Source organism: Antennarius striatus, chromosome 17 (assembly GCF_040054535.1).
Source record: "Antennarius striatus isolate MH-2024 chromosome 17, ASM4005453v1, whole genome shotgun sequence".
In the NCBI taxonomy this organism is placed as follows: Eukaryota; Metazoa; Chordata; class Actinopteri; order Lophiiformes; family Antennariidae; genus Antennarius; species Antennarius striatus.
In genome coordinates this window covers 18,885,919-18,903,646 of record NC_090792.1, presented here as the reverse complement: position 1 = coordinate 18,903,646, position 17,728 = coordinate 18,885,919, and the positions used below count along the sequence as shown (strand labels likewise).

At 50.1% G+C, this 17,728-nt stretch overlaps 1 protein-coding gene across 1 annotated transcript in view; it reads right to left on the bottom strand.

Annotated features, from left to right (window-relative positions):
* The window catches only part of syne1b (spectrin repeat containing, nuclear envelope 1b), a 53,706-nt gene extending 38,256 nt beyond the window's left edge, over positions 1 to 15,450 (bottom strand). Inside the window, exons 1-42 of the mRNA XM_068339565.1 lie at positions 15,360 to 15,450; positions 14,269 to 14,330; positions 12,977 to 13,072; positions 12,700 to 12,783; positions 12,488 to 12,508; positions 12,037 to 12,129; positions 11,555 to 11,733; positions 11,286 to 11,482; positions 10,768 to 10,877; positions 9,595 to 9,702; positions 9,373 to 9,510; positions 8,916 to 9,080; positions 8,731 to 8,843; positions 8,477 to 8,645; positions 8,302 to 8,398; positions 7,714 to 7,916; positions 7,464 to 7,628; positions 7,172 to 7,324; positions 6,948 to 7,091; positions 6,704 to 6,871; positions 6,459 to 6,617; positions 6,214 to 6,378; positions 5,952 to 6,086; positions 5,665 to 5,823; positions 5,365 to 5,573; positions 5,154 to 5,262; positions 4,904 to 5,068; positions 4,577 to 4,744; positions 4,317 to 4,493; positions 3,728 to 3,868; positions 3,485 to 3,645; positions 3,203 to 3,353; positions 2,893 to 3,120; positions 2,715 to 2,813; positions 2,450 to 2,637; positions 2,239 to 2,362; positions 1,774 to 1,940; positions 1,533 to 1,686; positions 830 to 1,455; positions 563 to 742; positions 291 to 441; positions 32 to 190 (exon numbers count right to left, since the gene is read on the bottom strand). Of these exons, the coding sequence (XP_068195666.1) occupies positions 32 to 190; positions 291 to 441; positions 563 to 742; positions 830 to 1,455; positions 1,533 to 1,686; positions 1,774 to 1,940; positions 2,239 to 2,362; positions 2,450 to 2,637; positions 2,715 to 2,813; positions 2,893 to 3,120; positions 3,203 to 3,353; positions 3,485 to 3,645; positions 3,728 to 3,868; positions 4,317 to 4,493; positions 4,577 to 4,744; positions 4,904 to 5,068; positions 5,154 to 5,262; positions 5,365 to 5,573; positions 5,665 to 5,823; positions 5,952 to 6,086; positions 6,214 to 6,378; positions 6,459 to 6,617; positions 6,704 to 6,871; positions 6,948 to 7,091; positions 7,172 to 7,324; positions 7,464 to 7,628; positions 7,714 to 7,916; positions 8,302 to 8,398; positions 8,477 to 8,645; positions 8,731 to 8,843; positions 8,916 to 9,080; positions 9,373 to 9,510; positions 9,595 to 9,702; positions 10,768 to 10,877; positions 11,286 to 11,482; positions 11,555 to 11,733; positions 12,037 to 12,129; positions 12,488 to 12,508; positions 12,700 to 12,783; positions 12,977 to 13,072; positions 14,269 to 14,330; positions 15,360 to 15,435 (6,516 nt within the window). The 5' untranslated portion in view covers positions 15,436 to 15,450. The remainder of the gene's footprint in view (positions 1 to 31; positions 191 to 290; positions 442 to 562; positions 743 to 829; positions 1,456 to 1,532; positions 1,687 to 1,773; positions 1,941 to 2,238; positions 2,363 to 2,449; positions 2,638 to 2,714; positions 2,814 to 2,892; positions 3,121 to 3,202; positions 3,354 to 3,484; positions 3,646 to 3,727; positions 3,869 to 4,316; positions 4,494 to 4,576; positions 4,745 to 4,903; positions 5,069 to 5,153; positions 5,263 to 5,364; positions 5,574 to 5,664; positions 5,824 to 5,951; positions 6,087 to 6,213; positions 6,379 to 6,458; positions 6,618 to 6,703; positions 6,872 to 6,947; positions 7,092 to 7,171; positions 7,325 to 7,463; positions 7,629 to 7,713; positions 7,917 to 8,301; positions 8,399 to 8,476; positions 8,646 to 8,730; positions 8,844 to 8,915; positions 9,081 to 9,372; positions 9,511 to 9,594; positions 9,703 to 10,767; positions 10,878 to 11,285; positions 11,483 to 11,554; positions 11,734 to 12,036; positions 12,130 to 12,487; positions 12,509 to 12,699; positions 12,784 to 12,976; positions 13,073 to 14,268; positions 14,331 to 15,359) is intronic.
* Between the last annotated feature and the right edge of the window lie 2,278 nt (positions 15,451 to 17,728).

The following is a 17,728-nucleotide window of genomic DNA, read 5'->3' as shown; positions in this document are numbered from 1 at the left end:
TAACCCTGAGGTTCTCTGAAGCCAAACTCACATCCAGCCACTGATCAACAAGAGTCTCCATGTCCTTTTTTGTGGCGTCGGCGTCACAATCAGGGATCTTCTTCAGCTCCATGACCAGCTGCTTCCCTTTACTGGAGAACCGGTCCAGCTCATGGTGTTTGCTCGCCATGTCTACCTTTGCTGCCTCGTGCTACAAACGCAGTGAAGACACCGAGACTTTTAAGGAATAATTATCAACTTTATGAATATGTGTATTAAACATACGACATAAATTTATCATTTGACCTGACCTTCGTCAGCGACCTCCTGGTTTCCTCGTGGTCCTTTAACACGGAGCTTATCTCCACCAGAGGCTCGGCGTTGTCAATGAGGCTGCTGATGGAGGCTTTCAGGACCTGATATTCTCTCATGAGCTCAATGAGGACGTTGCACTGGTCCTGCCTGTTGGGGAGAGATGAGGTTAAAGGAAACGAGTGTCAGGGAGGACTGGTTCACCGTGTGAACCTGGATTGTTTCACTGTGTGAACCTGGACTGTTTCCCCCTCTACCCGTCCTCCAGTACCTCTCTGTGATCAGTCTTCTGGTGTCCTCCCATGTGGTCTCCAGCAGACCGATCTCTCTCAGCACCTCCCCGGCCAGTTCGGCGTCTCTCTGGGCCAACTGGTTGCCCTTGTCCCTCAGCCACTGCTCCTCATGCTGGTGCGACTGCAGCTCATCTTCCAACTGGCTAAAGAACCTCATTCTAGACAAACAGAGGGATAACCCAAAGTTAATCCACACCTTCTCCTCCCCACCACCGTTACCTGACGTCGTCCTTGCGGTTGCTCACCTCTGCTGTAACGCGTGCAGGCTGGGCTCCTTGAAGCTCTGCTGATCTGCCTTCTCCTCGATGTCCTCCACCGTCTTCAGCAGCTGTTCTTTCCGCTGCCTGAATGAAGTCCACAGAGCTCCCAGGGCTTCTGCTTCATTCTGCTTCGTCCCGAGTACGTTCCTGACGGTGTCCAGCTCAGCACTGAGCGAATCGGCCAACACGCGACACGACTTGCGAGACCCCTCGTCCACGCCGATGTGGAGATGGCTTTTACACAGACTGCTGTCCAGATTGACTGCTAGCGTCTCCAGCTGGCTAATGTCTGGGACGATAGTGGCTAACTCCTGTTGCAGCTCCTCCACTTTCCCACGATCCCAGCTCCCGGCGCTTTCCACCGTCTGCTTCAGCCCCCGCAGGACTCCCGCGGCCACGCCGTGGGTCTGCAGGAAAGCCTCCAGCCTCTCCAGACACTCCAGCTGGAGCTGGGCGATGTGCCGGGCTTCCAGGTACGGCTGCAGACAGCTATCCGCCCGGCTGCGCAGGAGCTGCGCATCGCTCGCCTCGCAAAACTGACAGAGCTTCTCGGTCTGCTGGTCCAGACTCTGTTTGACTCCAGACTGCTTCTGCAAGGCCTTCTGGGTGTCCTGTCAAAGGGGGACGGGTCGTCGTCAGGAGATCTGGGTGCACCAAATGTCAACCAATCATTTTATTTGTTACCCACCTTTACTTGTGTGATCGCGGGCTGCAGGTTGCTGATGGTGATTTGAGGAGTTGAGTGCAGATTGGAGAGCATGGCCTCCCCCCACTGGGAGAATCGGTGCAGCGCCTGGTCGAACTGGTCCACCAGGGAGAGGTGGTTCTGCAGCTCTGTGATTCTGAGGGACAAACCAGCTTCATGAAGGGCTGAGATAGTTCCGGCTTCAGAACTTCTGCCAGTTTTTTACAGCGATCGATGATCATACCTTTGAGGAACGACTTCATTTTGAAGACGCAGTCTCCTCTGCAGGCTCTCCAGCTCGTCCTTCAGCTGCTTCCCTCGGTCGTCTGGTGCCGTCGGAAACAACGACGGCCCCAGAGACGCCAGCTCAGCGTGAGCGAGCTCCAGGGACTGGACTTCAGAATGTAAGGCCTGAAAGAAAAACATCACACACTTAAAATCACGAGCTGTCCCTTTAGAGCAGGGGCGTTTAAGTTATTTTCACCGAGGGCCACATCAACATAATGTCTGGCTTCAAATTAATAATTACTGCATTGTGGGAAATGTCGTTTTTGGTCAAAGCACACTTTTGACCTGTTTATTTTTACAAACACTGATCTTTTATTCTCTCGCGGGCCACATAAAATGATGTGGTGGGCCACATTTGGCCCCCGGGCCTTGAATTTGACACGTAGTGCTTTCGAGGGAACCAGGTGAGTCCGTCTGGTACCTGCAGGTCTTGTATTTCCGTGTGGAGTTTGGTTTTATCGGCTGACAGACACTGAGTCTCCGGTCTGGATACGGACTCACTTCGCTCCAAACAGGAAACGAAGATCGAACGCTGCTTCTCATACCTGAAACACATCGACAGGGACTCAGAACTTTACCACCGTCGTCTCAACCACGAGCTTTGATTTAACTCTTCGTTTTCCATCGACTACCTCTGCCAAAGGGACAGCAGGTTTTCCAAAGAGCTCTGTTTGTCCTTCGCCTCCTGTAAGTTTCGCTCATATCGGGTGTTCAGCTCCGTCACCGTCCTCTCTGCTCTCTCTTTGTCGCTGAGTCTTCGGGCTCCGGCTGACAGGACCAGTAACGATCCCTTCAGCTTCTCCAGACGCTGACAAACATCCTGGGAAGCATCGACACCAGACAGTGACCCACGGAGCCTCCGAGGGGGGAGATGAAGATAAACATGACTCGCCTTACCATGTGGTTTTGAAGAGTTTTGTAGGTCTCTGATGAGGAGGTGCAGGATTTGACAGGACGCCCCACGTCTGAATGAATCTCAGCGAGCGCTGCCTGCAACTAAAAGCGAACAAAGAGGAAACTTATCATCCAGGATTCTCCCTGAAGGCGACGCTATGAACCCTGGGAGCCCGTTTACCTCCTCCAGGCTCAGTTTGAACTTCTGCTGGTGAGACGAGCTTTCCTCCAGCCGCCGGTCGAGCTGCTGGACGTTCTCCCTCAGCTCCTCCCAGTACCGCCCGATTTGGGTCAGACGCGCCTTGATGCGAGCCGACTCCCCCGAAGATACGAACTGCGTTAGCAACTGGGCGTCGACTTCCAGCCGGGCGGGAACCTCAGATCGCGCCTGAAGCTCTGCATGAACATCCTGGGGGTGGATTAACAGAATCTGGGTTAGTTTCTACCCCCAAATGCACTCCCATTGATCCATCCTAATGAACAACACCGACCTTCACTGTTCTGATCTGCTGTTCAAGAGGAGAAGCAGAAGATTTCAACCCATCCAGCTGCTTTTCTTTGTCATTTATCCACAGAGAAAACATCTCAAAGGCGGCTCCGAACTGATCCCACTGAGCTTTCATGTCCTCTAAAGTTTTGACACTGCGACAAACAAAATCACAGATTCCTTAAGAAACACGAAACTGAATGATGTGGACTCATCTGTTATGTTAAAGACTGTTAAAACATGACTGAGCCACACAAATAAAATAAAATTAAAGCTGCGACCGTACTCGTTTTTCAGCCCGGCTTCTACTTTGTCCACCTGGTCGCCGAGGGAACGAGCTTGTTGTGGGAGGAGGAACTTGTTCTTCGGACCGAGTTGGATCTCCGTCGCTCTCTTCAGCAAAGTGTTCATGTGTGAGGCCTCGGCTTCACACTGCTTCAACAACACCTGGTGTGGCAAAAACCAAGAATACCTCTTAGAGACTTCTTTTTTTTGCTCCGGCGGTAAATAAAGAACAACCTGGACGCACTCTGGCCTGGTCCAGCTCCACCGCCAGGCTCTCCGGGCTGCTGAAGTTCAGATCTCTGTCCATCGCTGAGCGAGCCTTACTGACGAACTCGTGCACCGCCTCCTGCTGGCTGTGGAACTCCTGCCAGGCTGACAGCGTCACCTGGGGAGGAAAATTGATCGAACTTGATCAAACTGCAGACTGTATTCTCATATCCTCTCTGATTCCACTCCATCTATTTCCAGATTTGTTTGAAGATCATCTCCCAGCAGGGGAAATCTTTCACCAGCAGCTTTCGTTCTGTAAATACCAGGTTTCTCTGCACATCTTACGGTGAATCATCTCCACCTCGCTCACAGTGCAGCCCAGTGAGTTTCCATTTTAAGTCTTCCACATATACGATCTGTAAGAGTACCATCTGGGGTGAGATGATTGACTCACTAAAGGAAGAGCACAGCCTCAGAGGGGAAGAAAACATCGATCTGCGCTCGCCGCCTCACATTTTTCCATCTTAAAGTCAAAATCAAGAAACTAAATCAGACTAAAATGAAATCTACCAGTTTCCTTAAGCGCTGATTGGATCCCAGCGTCACCCTACAGAGTCGCTCACCTCCAGGCTTTGCTCCTGCGAGTCCATGTTCTGCTCCATTTTGCTGAGCGTGTTCTCTAAAGTCTGCAGATCCTGCTGCAGAGTCTCCCCCAGACCCTCCTCAGCCTGGAGCTGCTGGCCTCTGGTGATCAGCTGCTGGACGTCCTTCCTCTTCATCTTCATGCGTTTGGATAGTTGCTACGGTAAAAGCGACATAACATCAGTCGGGTCGAAGTGATCTAAAGTCAAGCCCGTAGCTGGGATTTAACGGATTTCAGCACCTGGTGGATGAGGAGCAGCTGCTGGGCGTCTCTCACGGTGGGACAGTCCAGGATTTTGGTGGCTTCAGCCTGAGCCTCTTTCTGGCCCTGGATGAGGTCGTCCAAAGTGGTTTGCACTTCTTCCTTAAACTGCACACAGTCCTCCACAGCCAGAACCATCTTATCAGCCTGGATTCACAGAGAACAACCCAAACAGTCAGCCCTGGCCCCATGTTTGATCGGACGTTATTATCTGAAGGTTAAATGCTGAAGTTGTGTTCTGTAGATTCCCAGAGGGGATATGATGGCCGATTAGTGTCGAGTAAAAGAGGTGGAAGCTTCACTCACCTCCAGGAGAGACGCCAGAAGCCCTTTAAAGTCAGCAGACAGTTTGCTCAAGGTGCTGCCTTGCTTCTGGGCATCGCTGTCAGCACAGATCTCGATCAGGACGGCCAGACGGGCTTTCAGCCAGCCCACATTCCCCTCCTGCAGCTCGGCGTCGCTCCTCAGCTCCTGCGCAACGCAGGAAGAACCCATCATGTGGTTTAGTAGGTCTAGTTGGGTGGGAAATGGAGGAGGTGGGGGGGGGGGGACTCACCGTGATGGTGGCCTTCACCTGGCTGTACTTCCTGGGGTCTCGGGCTCGGTTTCTCAGCAGCCTCAGCTGGCTTTCTTTAGAGATGAGCCAGCAGGAGAGTTCGGCGTATCTGATTCAAGAGACGGGGGGGAGAAATGTCAGGTGACGTCTCCATCAGGTTTCCTCAGGTAGAAGCTAGACGCCATCATGAACTACGGAGACCAGATCACACCTCGCGTTGTACTCCTTCCATTTGTCCGGGTGCTGCATCAGTTTCTGGTGGGTGGTCTCGATTTCCTCCTGGATCTCCTGGAAGTCCTTCCTGGTCGTTTCCATGGTGTGGTGGGTGGGGTCGCCCTCGGGGAGCTTCTGGCAGAGTTCCTCCATCAGCTGCAGCCGTTTCTCACAGATCGACAGTGGGCCCTTCTCCCTGAAGAACGCCTGAGGGGAGAGGAGGAAGAAGCCGATGAGGCACGAACGACAGATGTATTTACGGTAAGATGATTTAAATGTGCGTGACTCAGCCGCTCACCCTGTGCTCCTTGATCAGCCTCTCGCTCCCCACGCTGGCCAGGTGGCGGTTCTCCCTGGTCACCTCCGCCTGGCACTCCTGAAGGAGCAGCGTCAGTTTGCTCCTCTCCACCTCCACCTTAAGATGCAGGAGGTGAAAGGGGGAGTCTGTCTGGATATCCTGTGGAAGAACCAGAGAAATTATTATTTAAAATCTGTTTTTACTGGGAGAAAATGGGAATTTATTTATGTTAAGCGGACAAAGAAGAGACTTCATGTCGTTTAGGAAACCAAAGACGTGACGCTAACCTTCCAGTGTTTGTGCAGCTTCCTGACTGTTTCCTGGAGCGACTGCTGCTCCTGCTCCGGCAGAATGTCCGTCAGCTCATCACAGGCCTTCAGGAAGGAATTCAGGACCCGCTGGTCCAGCTGCCCGAAGAACTCCTGCAAGCAAATCAGAAATAAAAAGCTCATCACGTCTGACTTGGATGCTGTCTTCATACTCTCTATTATAACCAGTCTTTGTTCTTCTGGAGACCAGGTCCTCATCATCATCATCACCTTCCCTTACCGTGTGCTTCTTGAGCAGCTCCTCCGGGTTCCCTCTCTCCGTCAAACAGGTCTGCGCCATTTTCAGAACCTCCTCCAGCTCCACCCGGGTCTCATCGAACCTCTTCATGAGGCTGCTGTTCTCCTCCACGTGTTTCCTCCACTCAGTAGATTCCTTAATCATTGCCTGAACGCAAGACGAAAGCTAAACTTTCAAAATATTGCGACAGGATTTCAAGCCAGAATGGCGTTTGAGGTTTTCTCTACCTGTGAGGACGCCTGCAGGTCGGCGACTCGTTTCTGCAGGAGGCTCATGTCCATGTGCTCCAGCGTTTTGCTGCCGCTCATTATCTTCTGGATGTTCTGATGGTTTCTCTCGATGACCGTCAGACACTTCTTACAGCTGTGTGTGAAGGTCGCCAGCTCCTGTGAAACACAAATCCTGAATTTAACCATTTCATTCTCACAATTCCCTCCGTATCTGAACCGGATCTGAAGGTTTGGACGTCAACCTGGCATTTCTGTTTGAACTCCAGGGGCCCCTCGGAGTCGGTGCTGCTGGTGATGTGGCTGGCCTTCTCCAGGGCCTGGTAGAACCCGGTGATGTTCTTCTCCATTTCCTCCAGAGGAGGCAGCAGAGACTGGGACTCCCTCAGCAGGGGCAAACACCGCTCCCTCACCTGACGGCAGGAGAACACCCCGGTTAAAGCCCCCCACAGGTGACGATAGGGTTACTAGATCAACGCCATCCACTACCTTGCTGAGCTGCTCCTTGATGGACGCCATCACCGCCGCCATCTGTGACACCTCCTCCTGGGGAGTGTCTTTGTTCAGCAGCTGAGCGGTGCGGCTCGCCGCTTTGCAGGCCGCCTCCATCGCCGGGACTTTGTGTTTGATTTCCTGTGATGAGCAAACGGTGAAGACGTTCGTCGTCTAGCAGGAAGTGAGAAAGAACCTGAGGAAGAGGAGGGAGGGTTTACCTCTACGTCCTGAACGAAGGCTCTGACATTGAGGAATGACACCTGGACGGGAGCCGTCATCTTCTCATCGGTCGCATCCATGAACATTTTCAGGGTGTTGATCCCGTCCTGGTAGTCCTGCCTCAGCTTGTCCACCTCGTCGGCTCTGGCATACTGACACACAGAGGGAGGGATCAGGACTTTGAAGACAGCCATGATGCTGATGTGGCCCCTCAGTAAAATGAGTTTGACCCCCCCTGTTCTAGAACTTAAAGCGCTGCAGGGAGAATGGTTCTGGAGGGGTTTTTTTTACGTGTTTGACTTTGACGAACAGCTCCCTCCACCTCCCGTTCAGCAGGAGGAGCTGCTGCTTCAGGTCTCGTGAGACGGTCTCGTCGCAGGTTTCGATCAGGAAGTTCCCGGCGTCGTTCATGTCCGTGTGCTGCCGGATCCAGTGCGAGAGGTTTCTGAAGAAATCCTAACAGAACCGGAATCCGGCCAATCAGAGGCGTGGATGCTTTCAAAAACAAACGTGTTGAGCAGCGGCAGAAGGTCGCACTCACGCGTTTGGCGTTCTCCGACTGATTGAGCATCTGCTCGGCGTCCTCCAGCCACGCCTGCAGACTGGCCACCGTGCTGCTGTACTTGTCCCAGTTGGAGATCACTTCCTCCAGCATGCTGCGAACGCTCCGCACCTCCAGCGCCAGGTTCTTCCACTGAGACGTGGCATCGCCCAGGAACTTACTGATCCCCTCTGCTTCGTCAACTGAGAGCAAAATACGGGTTCACTACGGGTCAGCCGTAGAATTATTACATCCCCAATGACCAATTACATCTGATTACGTCTGCTGATCATTTGGTTGATGCTAGAGAGAGTTAGAGAAGGAAGGTCATGCTAAATTAGCATTCAAGCTAAATATTTGTTCATGCACGATGCAGCGTCAGGACTTTCAGATCTGGAGGTTTGACAGGAACAGAACAGGAGACAAGCAGGATCAGCTGTTAGCGACTGTTTTTTGGACTTACCCCGGTTACAGGTTTTAGATCCTGTAACATGAAATGAACGATGAGACCGTTGAGCCCAGACAGCATTTACAAAAACAAATAATAATACACAAACGTGATCGGAAACAGACAGGAAGGAGTCTTACTTTGACTGTCAGATTTAACGTAGACGTCTGCCGCTTGCTTGAGGGCTGAGAAGATGAGCTCATACTGCTCAAAGAACCGGTGGCCTTCCACGAAGGTCTGCAAGATAAAGACGTGAAAACAGAGAAGTAAATAAACAAAAACAAAACACAAACAGCAAACGTCGCCTCGACCTACCAGGTAGGTTTGCAGCAGGAGTTCAACAGAGTCGCGTCTGCCGTATTTCACGATCCACGACTTGAGCTTCAACTCGGCCAGCATGAGGAACGCCATCAGTCGATACTTCATCTCCCAGAATTCCAGCTTGATGAAGTGAGCGTGCGACGAAGTCGAAACAAAATTGAACCTGTAAATTAAGAGACGTGTAAAAACGGATCCCTTGAGAAACGGATGAGCGTAGAATCAAACCCAAAACTAATTATGAGTCACACCTTTCGGCCATATCCTGGAGCTGCTCCGGCGGGACGGGAACCCCGTTCACCGACCTGTCCCTGTGGATCTGCTGGAAGGTTTGCTTGTGCGATTCCAAGTTTTTTAACACGTCCTGAGAAATACAATCAGGTGTTGAGTTCCGAAAGTGAAGGACGCGTCCCGTCACTCTCCCCCTCTCTGCTACCTTATGCTGCTCCAGCTTCCTGTGCAGGACGTTGGCCGTCTCCTCGTGGGCGTGCTGGACGGGGATGTCCTCCCTGAGGGCTATCTCCGCCCGGTGAAGCCAGGCCCCGATCACCCCCAGAGGCCCCGGCAGCGACTTGTCCAGATGGATGTGCCAGTCCAGCAGCTGTAATTGACATCCATTAGCAGACCCGAGGAGACGGCGTTGGTTCTCAAAAGGCTCCACATGTTCCCAGGCACTCAGGCTGAAGAGCGATCCATTCAGACAGGCTGAGAACAAAAACCTCCCCTGTTCCCGTCCCCCCCCTCCTCTCTCTAAGCAAATTCAACGCTCACACCCCGCTGAACTCTCGCTGGCTGCACTTTTGTCATTATCATAACAATCGCTATGGTAACGATATTTTCAAGCAACAACGGCAAACAAAAATCTATTATTCATGAGTGTTTCCAGCTCTTACTCTGGCAGAGACCCGGTCCCACGCCTGCTTGACCAGAGCCTGGTCCACGGACAGCTTCCCGTCTCTGTGCATCGGCTGCAGCAGTTTATCCGTCTGCTTCTTCTTCATCTCCAGCTGGACGCGGAAGTTCTTGAACGCCTGAGAGATAAAAACGTAAGGGATGAGAGAAGCGTGAGGCCGGAGTTTACTCCCACCTGTGGGGAAGAGGAGGCTCATTCCCACCTGATATTTGTCGGTGAGGTTCCCTTCCGCCCCCTGAGCCCGGAGCACATCCCGTTCCAGCTGATCCAAAAACACCTTCAGCTCTCTCAGCAGCTTCCTCTCCTCTCTCTGTCAGCATCAGGGGATAAAATCACAAATTGGAATCTTATGAAGACATTTGAATCCTTTTATCTCCCCCAAAACATCCAATCTCTTCAGATTAATGAGAAAAAAACATGCAGAAGAATGAATGGATCCACTGAAGGCTGCGCCACACAGATTTGTTTAGTCTTATTTAAGGTACTTTCACACCAGAGGGTCCGAACACCGTCGAGTTTGATCCGATCGGATCAACTTTTACTCTGAAATTATGGTTAATATTGAGAAACCTGGATTCAATCTTGCACATCCTACACGAATCTATCAGCTTTTGACTTTGATTGGTCCACAAGAGCGGAGGAGACCAATGAGGTGAGAATTGTTCAGATAAATCAATATTTTAATGGTTTTAGGGATTAAATGTGCGAGCCAAATGAAATGGGATCAAGTTCCGCAGGATCTTCTTTAACTTTGTTCAAATCAAATAGAAAAAGTCGGAAAGTTCACTCCAGGTGTGAAAGCGCCCACATTTGACCCGTTAGCTTAGTGAAACGTACCTCAAGCATTTGTTCTATGTCTTGGGGACCAAACTATCCAGGAAAGCAGTAAATCAGACAGAGAGATGCGAAACACACCAGGAGATGCATTAACAAGAGGAACAGGAAGAAGAAGAGGAAGAAGATGAGGAAGATGTGGAAACGGGATGAGGTGGGAAAACACTCCCAACGGAGGACATGCAGCGCTGTGATCCAAACGCTCACCTGCAGCACCGGCACTGACAGCGCAAAAGTGGGAATTGAACCAAGACGCAGCTTAATGTGCACAAAACAAAACAAAAAAGAATATGTGGATGGATAAATAAGAATTTTGATTCATGTTTATTGATGATCAGTTTGATTCGTGGAGAGAAACAGATTTTTAGTTCAGTGGAAAGATGGGTGAAGTTTCCAGATCAGATTATTTAGATTTTTTTTTCTTTTTCTTTGAATACTGACAGCGACAATACATAAACCTTTCAAAATAAAAGCATTTGTAGTTAAATATCACCTCTAATGCAGTATTTAGTTTATTACGAGGTAATAAATCTTAAATTACCTCATCCTGCTGCCCGTCAGTCTCAGAGTGGTGGGGGTTGGGGTAGTGCTTCAGAAACTGAGCCACGTACGTCATGATGGATTTTTCATCTGGTTTGTCTACATCCACATCTAGGGAGCAACACAAACGTTATCTGAACAGATTTCCTCTCATCTAAACATGGAACAGATGAAAAGTTTATCGCGTCTGTCTGTGACTTCACTTCAAGCGCGTCAAAATAAGAATCCGGGTCGAGTCGTGTCTGTGCAGCTCTGTGATGAAGCGTCTGGACTCTGCCAGGACTGCAGAGCCTCTGCAGACTGCTTGAGGAACAAACACAGCATCCTAAAACCTCTGCAGGGCTTCAGTCTCATTTCGTCATTTCGTTTGTGGAGATCAGACTGACAGACTGGCACAGCTCTATTAATAAAGGAATGAACTCTGTCTACTTCCTGGCACACATCCCGAGGTCTAACTACAGGCCTCCCATTCATTGCTAGCTTGTCTGACTCGTCTGCTTTTCTAGCAGGACGTGTTACCTTCTGGATCCAGCAGGCGGGGGATGCCCAGCTCGTTTTCTGCGAGCGCAAACGCCTCCTCTAGATTGTCCCTGTTGCTCCTCCTTCGCACCGTCTCCATGTCGACCAGGTCTGGCCGGATGGCGTGCACCACCGACTGGAAGGCGACGCCGTCGCGCCAGCTGGGACCAAAGTCCTTCACCTCAATCCCGTGATACCTGGGAGACACGAGCGTGGTGACGCAACCTGAACGTGGCTAAAACATGCTTGAACTCCTGAGCGCGCCTCACCTGGCCGCCGTGCACTGCACCCATCTGAGCAGCGCCTTCTTGGCGTTGCCCTGAAACTTGTGGACGACCTTCCTTTTCATGGGGGGGCTTCCCGCTTCAGAGCTGGCGACGCTCTCCACAGAGGAGTTGCTGTTGGACAAAGCGTGGAGGGCTGGCAGGTTGCTGGTTAACTCCTCAATCTACGGAAAGACAAAAAGTAGAAACAGAGGCTCCGCTGTAACCATGGCAACCTGAAAACCCACCTTCGAACTGGAACAAGGTGCCTTTAAATAGAAAACAAAATTTAAAGCAAAGTCCCTTCAAGATTTTCAAACGGCATCGTCGTGAAGATGAGGCATTAGCCATCAAGTGCGTCTGGATTTACGAAACGACTCAGGTTCAAACAAGTCGGGTTTGTTTAAGCTGGTGTTTATTAATCAGGCATTAGCTGACCTTGGAGGAAAGGTGGTTATTAAACCGTCGAGCATCGTATGAAACATTACCTGGAAGTAGAGGATAATAGTCCATATCAAACCGAGGACGATGGATGGTCGTCCGTCCGCGATGTCGGTGGCGTGAATGTTAACAAGTTTGATCTGAAACGACAATCGGTGGTAATAAATCGCAAGGCGAAGCTTCTCCCAGAAGAAACATTTATGAAAGAACATTGCAAGCTTTGTTCAAGTCAGCGTCATCAAAGTCAGATCTTTGATGCAGGCGGGAAAAAAACAAAAAAACAGCCACAGCCGCATTCAGCAGGAGAAGCGGAGCCGCTGCAGCTGTTAGCATGTAGGGTCGAATCATAAGGAGACGGTCCAATCAGAATGCAACCAAACCTCAGCAGAGGAAGCGTAAGAAACACGTTTAAGGAAACAAGAGCGGCCGCATCCCAGAACAAATCGTGCATCAAATGAACACATTCAGAATGGGACGCAGCGGGACTGAATGACTGACCGGAGATCCTCGGTACACCGACTGAAGGCACGCGTGATGGGAGACAGAGATCACAGCAACATAAGGAGACCCAAACGAGGACACGGGCTTCACGGAGCCGTGGACATACGTCGGGTTACGTAGGGAGGAAGTCCTCCCTCTATTGGCTGATTAAACGTGGGTTTTTTTTTCTTAGCTTAAATAGAATTTAAAAAGCGAGACCGACTTCTTACCTTCCTGCCCTCCAGGAACTTGAGGGCGGTGCCGATGTTGGAGACCCAGTGGATCCTCTTCAGCTGGCGACCTTGTTCACGTGGCTTCAGACAGAGAACTGAGTTTCAATCAAGCAACCATCATGACGACAAGAGATCAACTGATTCTTCATTTATGGGGTGAAAATAAGGCAGTAACTGATGTATTTTGCAGATTATGAATCGTATTTTCAATATCCAGCCGTGGACGAGTGAAATTTTTGTGAATTTGAGGGGCAGATCCTGAATTTGTCCTTACTAGTCTTTGTCCAGACAGCACCTCCAGCAGAGCCAAGAGCTTCACCCCATCCTTGATGTCCTCAAACAGGTCGTTGACCTCCAGCGGTGGTTTGTACTGGAGGAGACAAACACACAAACCACAATGCACCACTCTGCTGTGCTAAACAACCCGTCAGAGGGTATTTATTCTGAGCCACCAAATGCTGTATGTGACAAACAGGCTTGTTAGCGCTCCCCCCCCGCCCCACCGCCGCTGAGAAGATGGTGCCTCTTCCTCAGCGGTGGCTCACTGCCCAGTCCGGAGGCGTCAGGGCTGAATTAACCCTCGAAAAGCCTCCTGCAGATCTAGAGGCGAGTCTAGAGAGTCGCTTTCTGATGGGTGTGTGTTTAGAGCTTTAAATCAAACCTCGAGGTGAAATCTGTGTGTTTGGCATCGAGTGCAGGTCGACATATTCCACGGCGGGACGCTGCTGGCGCCTCTTCAAGAGGAGGAAGGCGTCTTGTCGTGTTAAAGAGGACACGCAAACAAACGTTTCTCCGTTCATATTTGGTTCTGTTTTAAAGTTCTAAACCAGCTCACTATTAAAAAGTTGTTAAACACAGGACAAAAAAAAATTACTATCACACAGAAGCAGCCTCTGTCCCCCCCCCCCCCCCCCACCGACACACCCCTCCCTCACAGGAATACAAAGCCGCATGAAACCCCTGATAGGGGAGAAACTGTGGAGCTCAGTGGAAAAATATACAGTTAAAAAATGATCAGCGGAAATGGAGTCGGAGGGAAAAAGTGACGACTGGAGGAAGGTCAGAGTTAGATAAGAGCGACACGACGGGCCGGTTGGGGGGGGGGCAAATGTGGCTTTTTATTAAAATGCTAACTAGAATGAAATCCTGATGGTTCTCCGTGACGCCTTGGATTTTCAGGAGGAGGTTGGAGCGACATCAGTCGTGTCTGGACGACACCGGGGAGGGATGAAGATTCGGGGTCCCTCTGAAGTTTCAGCAGCTTTGAACCGACGACAGCAGATGGGGGCTGGACTGAACACCACCACCCCCCCCCAACCCCCCCATGGAGGCGCCGCAGACAGCTGGCGGTGAACGTTTCATCATCCTCAGCGTGTCTTTTGACAGGGCGTGTTATTTTCAGGTCACGGTGTGATGTCACGCAGGGCGTGTAGTTGCACACGCCCGCCTGCGGGGGGTGGGGAGAGATAATCCTCTCCATATGCACCTTCCTGAATAACAACACACACCCCACACAGGCTGAACCTCCTAAACCTGCCAGGTGACTGATGCAGCAGCGGTTCTTACCTTTGCTAAATGAGAGTTGATCCATTTGGTGAAGGTTCTCTTCTGCACCGCATTCTGCTCGTCTGCGGGGGGAAAGCAAAGCGCAGCGTCAAGATGCTGCAACGTCTGACCACCAGGGCCTCGAACCCGAGAGGAGCTGAACTCAGCAGTTCGCTGAAGTTAGCTTAGCATAGCTTGCGTGTGCCATTACAAACACATTTGTTTTAACCTTCCAGGTACTAGAAGATGAGAATGTTTCATCACAGTATGCTACCTAGGAGGTTGAATGCTAAAGCTACGCGTTCTTTTGGCCCGTCTTCAGCTCATGAAGCAGGAAGAAGTGAAATAACAGTGATATGTTAAAAAAAACCAACAGTGACAGTTGACCTTCCAGACACCAGAGGGGGGGGGGGTACATATATTTTCTTTCCAAAGGAGCATCTCTTAACTCTCTGTGGTGTGGATATGATCATATTTATCGCTGCCACACGTTAAACGTTAAGTCTTGACTAGAACTTTTGTCACGCAGGACTTTTTTTTTTCTGCAGGAATCCAAACCTCACGCTGCAGCTTAACACTAATTCTTGGATATCTGTTGGTGCAACTCCTGCATGATGAAGAACACGACCCTCCTGGAAAAGAGGTCATATAAGGAGATTAGAGAGTTCAGCCCCCCGACCCAGTCCTCCTTTGTCCGGCTATAATGCTTCATGCATTATGCAGCAGCAGGCGACGCAAAACGAGTGATTTGGCCCCAGCGGTGCTGCCATTGTGTGGAGGACTGGTTTGAAACAGCCTGTCACGCACCCCCGGTCGGCTGTTGCTGCACAGAGTGGCCATTTTTAAAGCTCCAGCCCTGGAGATGTAGGCGCTGGTCACGTGAGCGCCAACGCTATACAGGCAGCAACGGACGCTACGTTGACCCACAGGCTAACGCTTCATCACTGATGCACTGGGGATGCCCACTGAAGCGTAACGATGCAAACACACACACACACACACACATAGAAACACACACACGAAGATGCACATCTGTTTGCAGCAGGGATTCAGCTGGAAAAACATTCCCAGATGTTCTATTTCCATTTATATCTCTCTGCCGTCCTACTTACCGCGCAGATACTGAAAAAACCCGGTGACCAGATTCAAAGAGGTCTTCCTGACGGACACGTCCTTGAAGTGAGCCATCCTACCAGCCGCTCTGCAGCTCTCTCCCGCCGCCTTTCATGAGTCCCACCGATCATGAGTCAAAATGAGATCCACAGTGGGAAAAAAAATCCAACAACACACCGCTGCCCTTTTCCCCGTTTCTCTCCAGCAGGAAGCACAACAGATCTGCCTGTCGTTCCCCGGTGAACGCCGAAGCGTCCCCACACCCCCTCTCTCTGGCAGGCGGAGGAGAGAGCTCTACCAGAGGGGGTCATTCACAACCCCAGCCCTCCATCTTCCTGTGTTTGCCCCCATCCAGAGCAGCCATGCCTGTGTGGATGTGCAGAGCACCCCCCTCCCTCCCTCCTGCTGCTGCTGCATCATCACAGCGTCTGAGGCTGGAGAGAAAAGCAGCTCCACCAATCAGCATGTGGGAGGTGGTGATGTCACAGCCTCAGCTGCATGATCCCGATCTGTGTGTGTGTGTGTGTGTGAGAGAGAGAGAGAGAGAGAGAGAGAGAGAGAGAGAAAAGAGAGAGAGAAATCTGTCTCATCTTCTATGAGATTAAAACACTTGTAAATCAAAATATTTTTTTTCTTCTATGAGTTTGGATTTAAGTCCTAAAATCTCACATGCCTTATTAATGAATCATTTTAGATCATCATAATTTAAAAAATTCAGTAAATTCATTCAGTTCTCCCTGTTGTGTCCCTTCATGCAAAGGAACTTAAATCCCATCGAATGTAAAATATAACAACAATGAAACCTGTGTTTAGTTAAACGTGAGCCTGCAGCTTCAGCACTAACTGTGTTTTTAAGTAACGGCGTCCCTGCAGGCTCATTGATTACCAGACCAGAACCAAATGAAACGAGGCTCACCGCTGCAGCCAGTCTGAATTATTAATGCTGAGGCCGGTGGACGACGCCCACCACCTGCTGCTGTGTGGGGTAGACAGCCGGACACGCCCACCACAAGACCCCCCCAACACACACACACACACACACACAGAGGAGTAGGAGTCATGTAGGACCATGCAGGAGTCATGGAGGAACCAAGTAAGAGTCATGAGTCATGTAGGAGTCATATAGGAGTCATATAGGAGTCATATAGGAGTCATGTAGGAGTCATATAGGAGTCATATAGGAGTCATATAGGAGTCATGTAGGAGTCATATAGGAGTCATATAGGAGTCATGTAGGAGTCATATAGGAGTCATGTAGGAGTCATGTAGGAGTCATGTAGGAATCATGTAGGAGTCATGGAGGAACCAAGTAAGAGTCATGAGTCATGTAGGAGTCATATAGGAGTCGTGTAGGAGTCCTGTAGGAGTCATGTAGGAGTTCGAGAGGAGTCATGTAGGAATCATATAGGAGTCCTGTAGGAGTCATGTAGGAGTCATATAGGAGTCCTATAGGACTCATGTAGGAGTCCTACAGGAGTCATGTAGGAGTCATATAGGAGTTGTGTAGGAGTCCGAGAGGAGTCATGTAGAAGTCATGTAGGAGTCATATGAGTCGTGTACGAGTCCTATGGGACTCAGGTAGGAGTCCTATAGGAGTCATGTAGGAGTCATATAGGAGTCATGTAGGAGTCCTGTAGGAGCTCTACAGTACGACCTACAGTCACCCCACCACTCATCCCCTCTGAACGAAGCCCAGCCGTGGATACGTCTAGTTCCTGACAGCTCATCGTCTCCTGCAGAAGAATCTCTTTATTCTTTCAGACTAAAAGCTTCTTTGAAACTAAAAATAGACCGAAGGCATTGGTTCTGTGTTCACTGCACGATATCTGCTGGTGGGAACCTTTATTCAAATGATGCTGAAAGAAATATTCAAACTATTTCTCCTAATTATTCAGAACCTTCATCTTCATTTCCCGTCTTCCTTCCTTTTAATTCCATTCTCTTCCTTCCTCCATTTCATTCCTACTTCCTGCTTCACCACCCTTCTGTCTTTCATTATATTCCTTCCTTCCACTCCTTTCAACGTATTTTAAATTACCATGCAGTCGACTGCATCTTATTAATACAGTATTAATATGAGGATTCAATATGTTTATTCTGTTTATACGTATATGTACATCTTTGCATGGTGTTCCATGACAGTCTGTGGAACAGAACCTCAGGCGGCTAAAACTCTTCATTCCGGTCGATGTCAATCTACAACCAGGACACGGCTGCACAGGAAGTTCAATGTTTCTGTTTCCACGGGAGAAAAACAGGAAGAGAAGTCACCTGGAATCATTCATCACATGCATTTAAATCTTGAATGAACACTGTCTATTTGTAGTCTCATCTGGAATAAACATGGCATCACTTTTTACTTTACTTC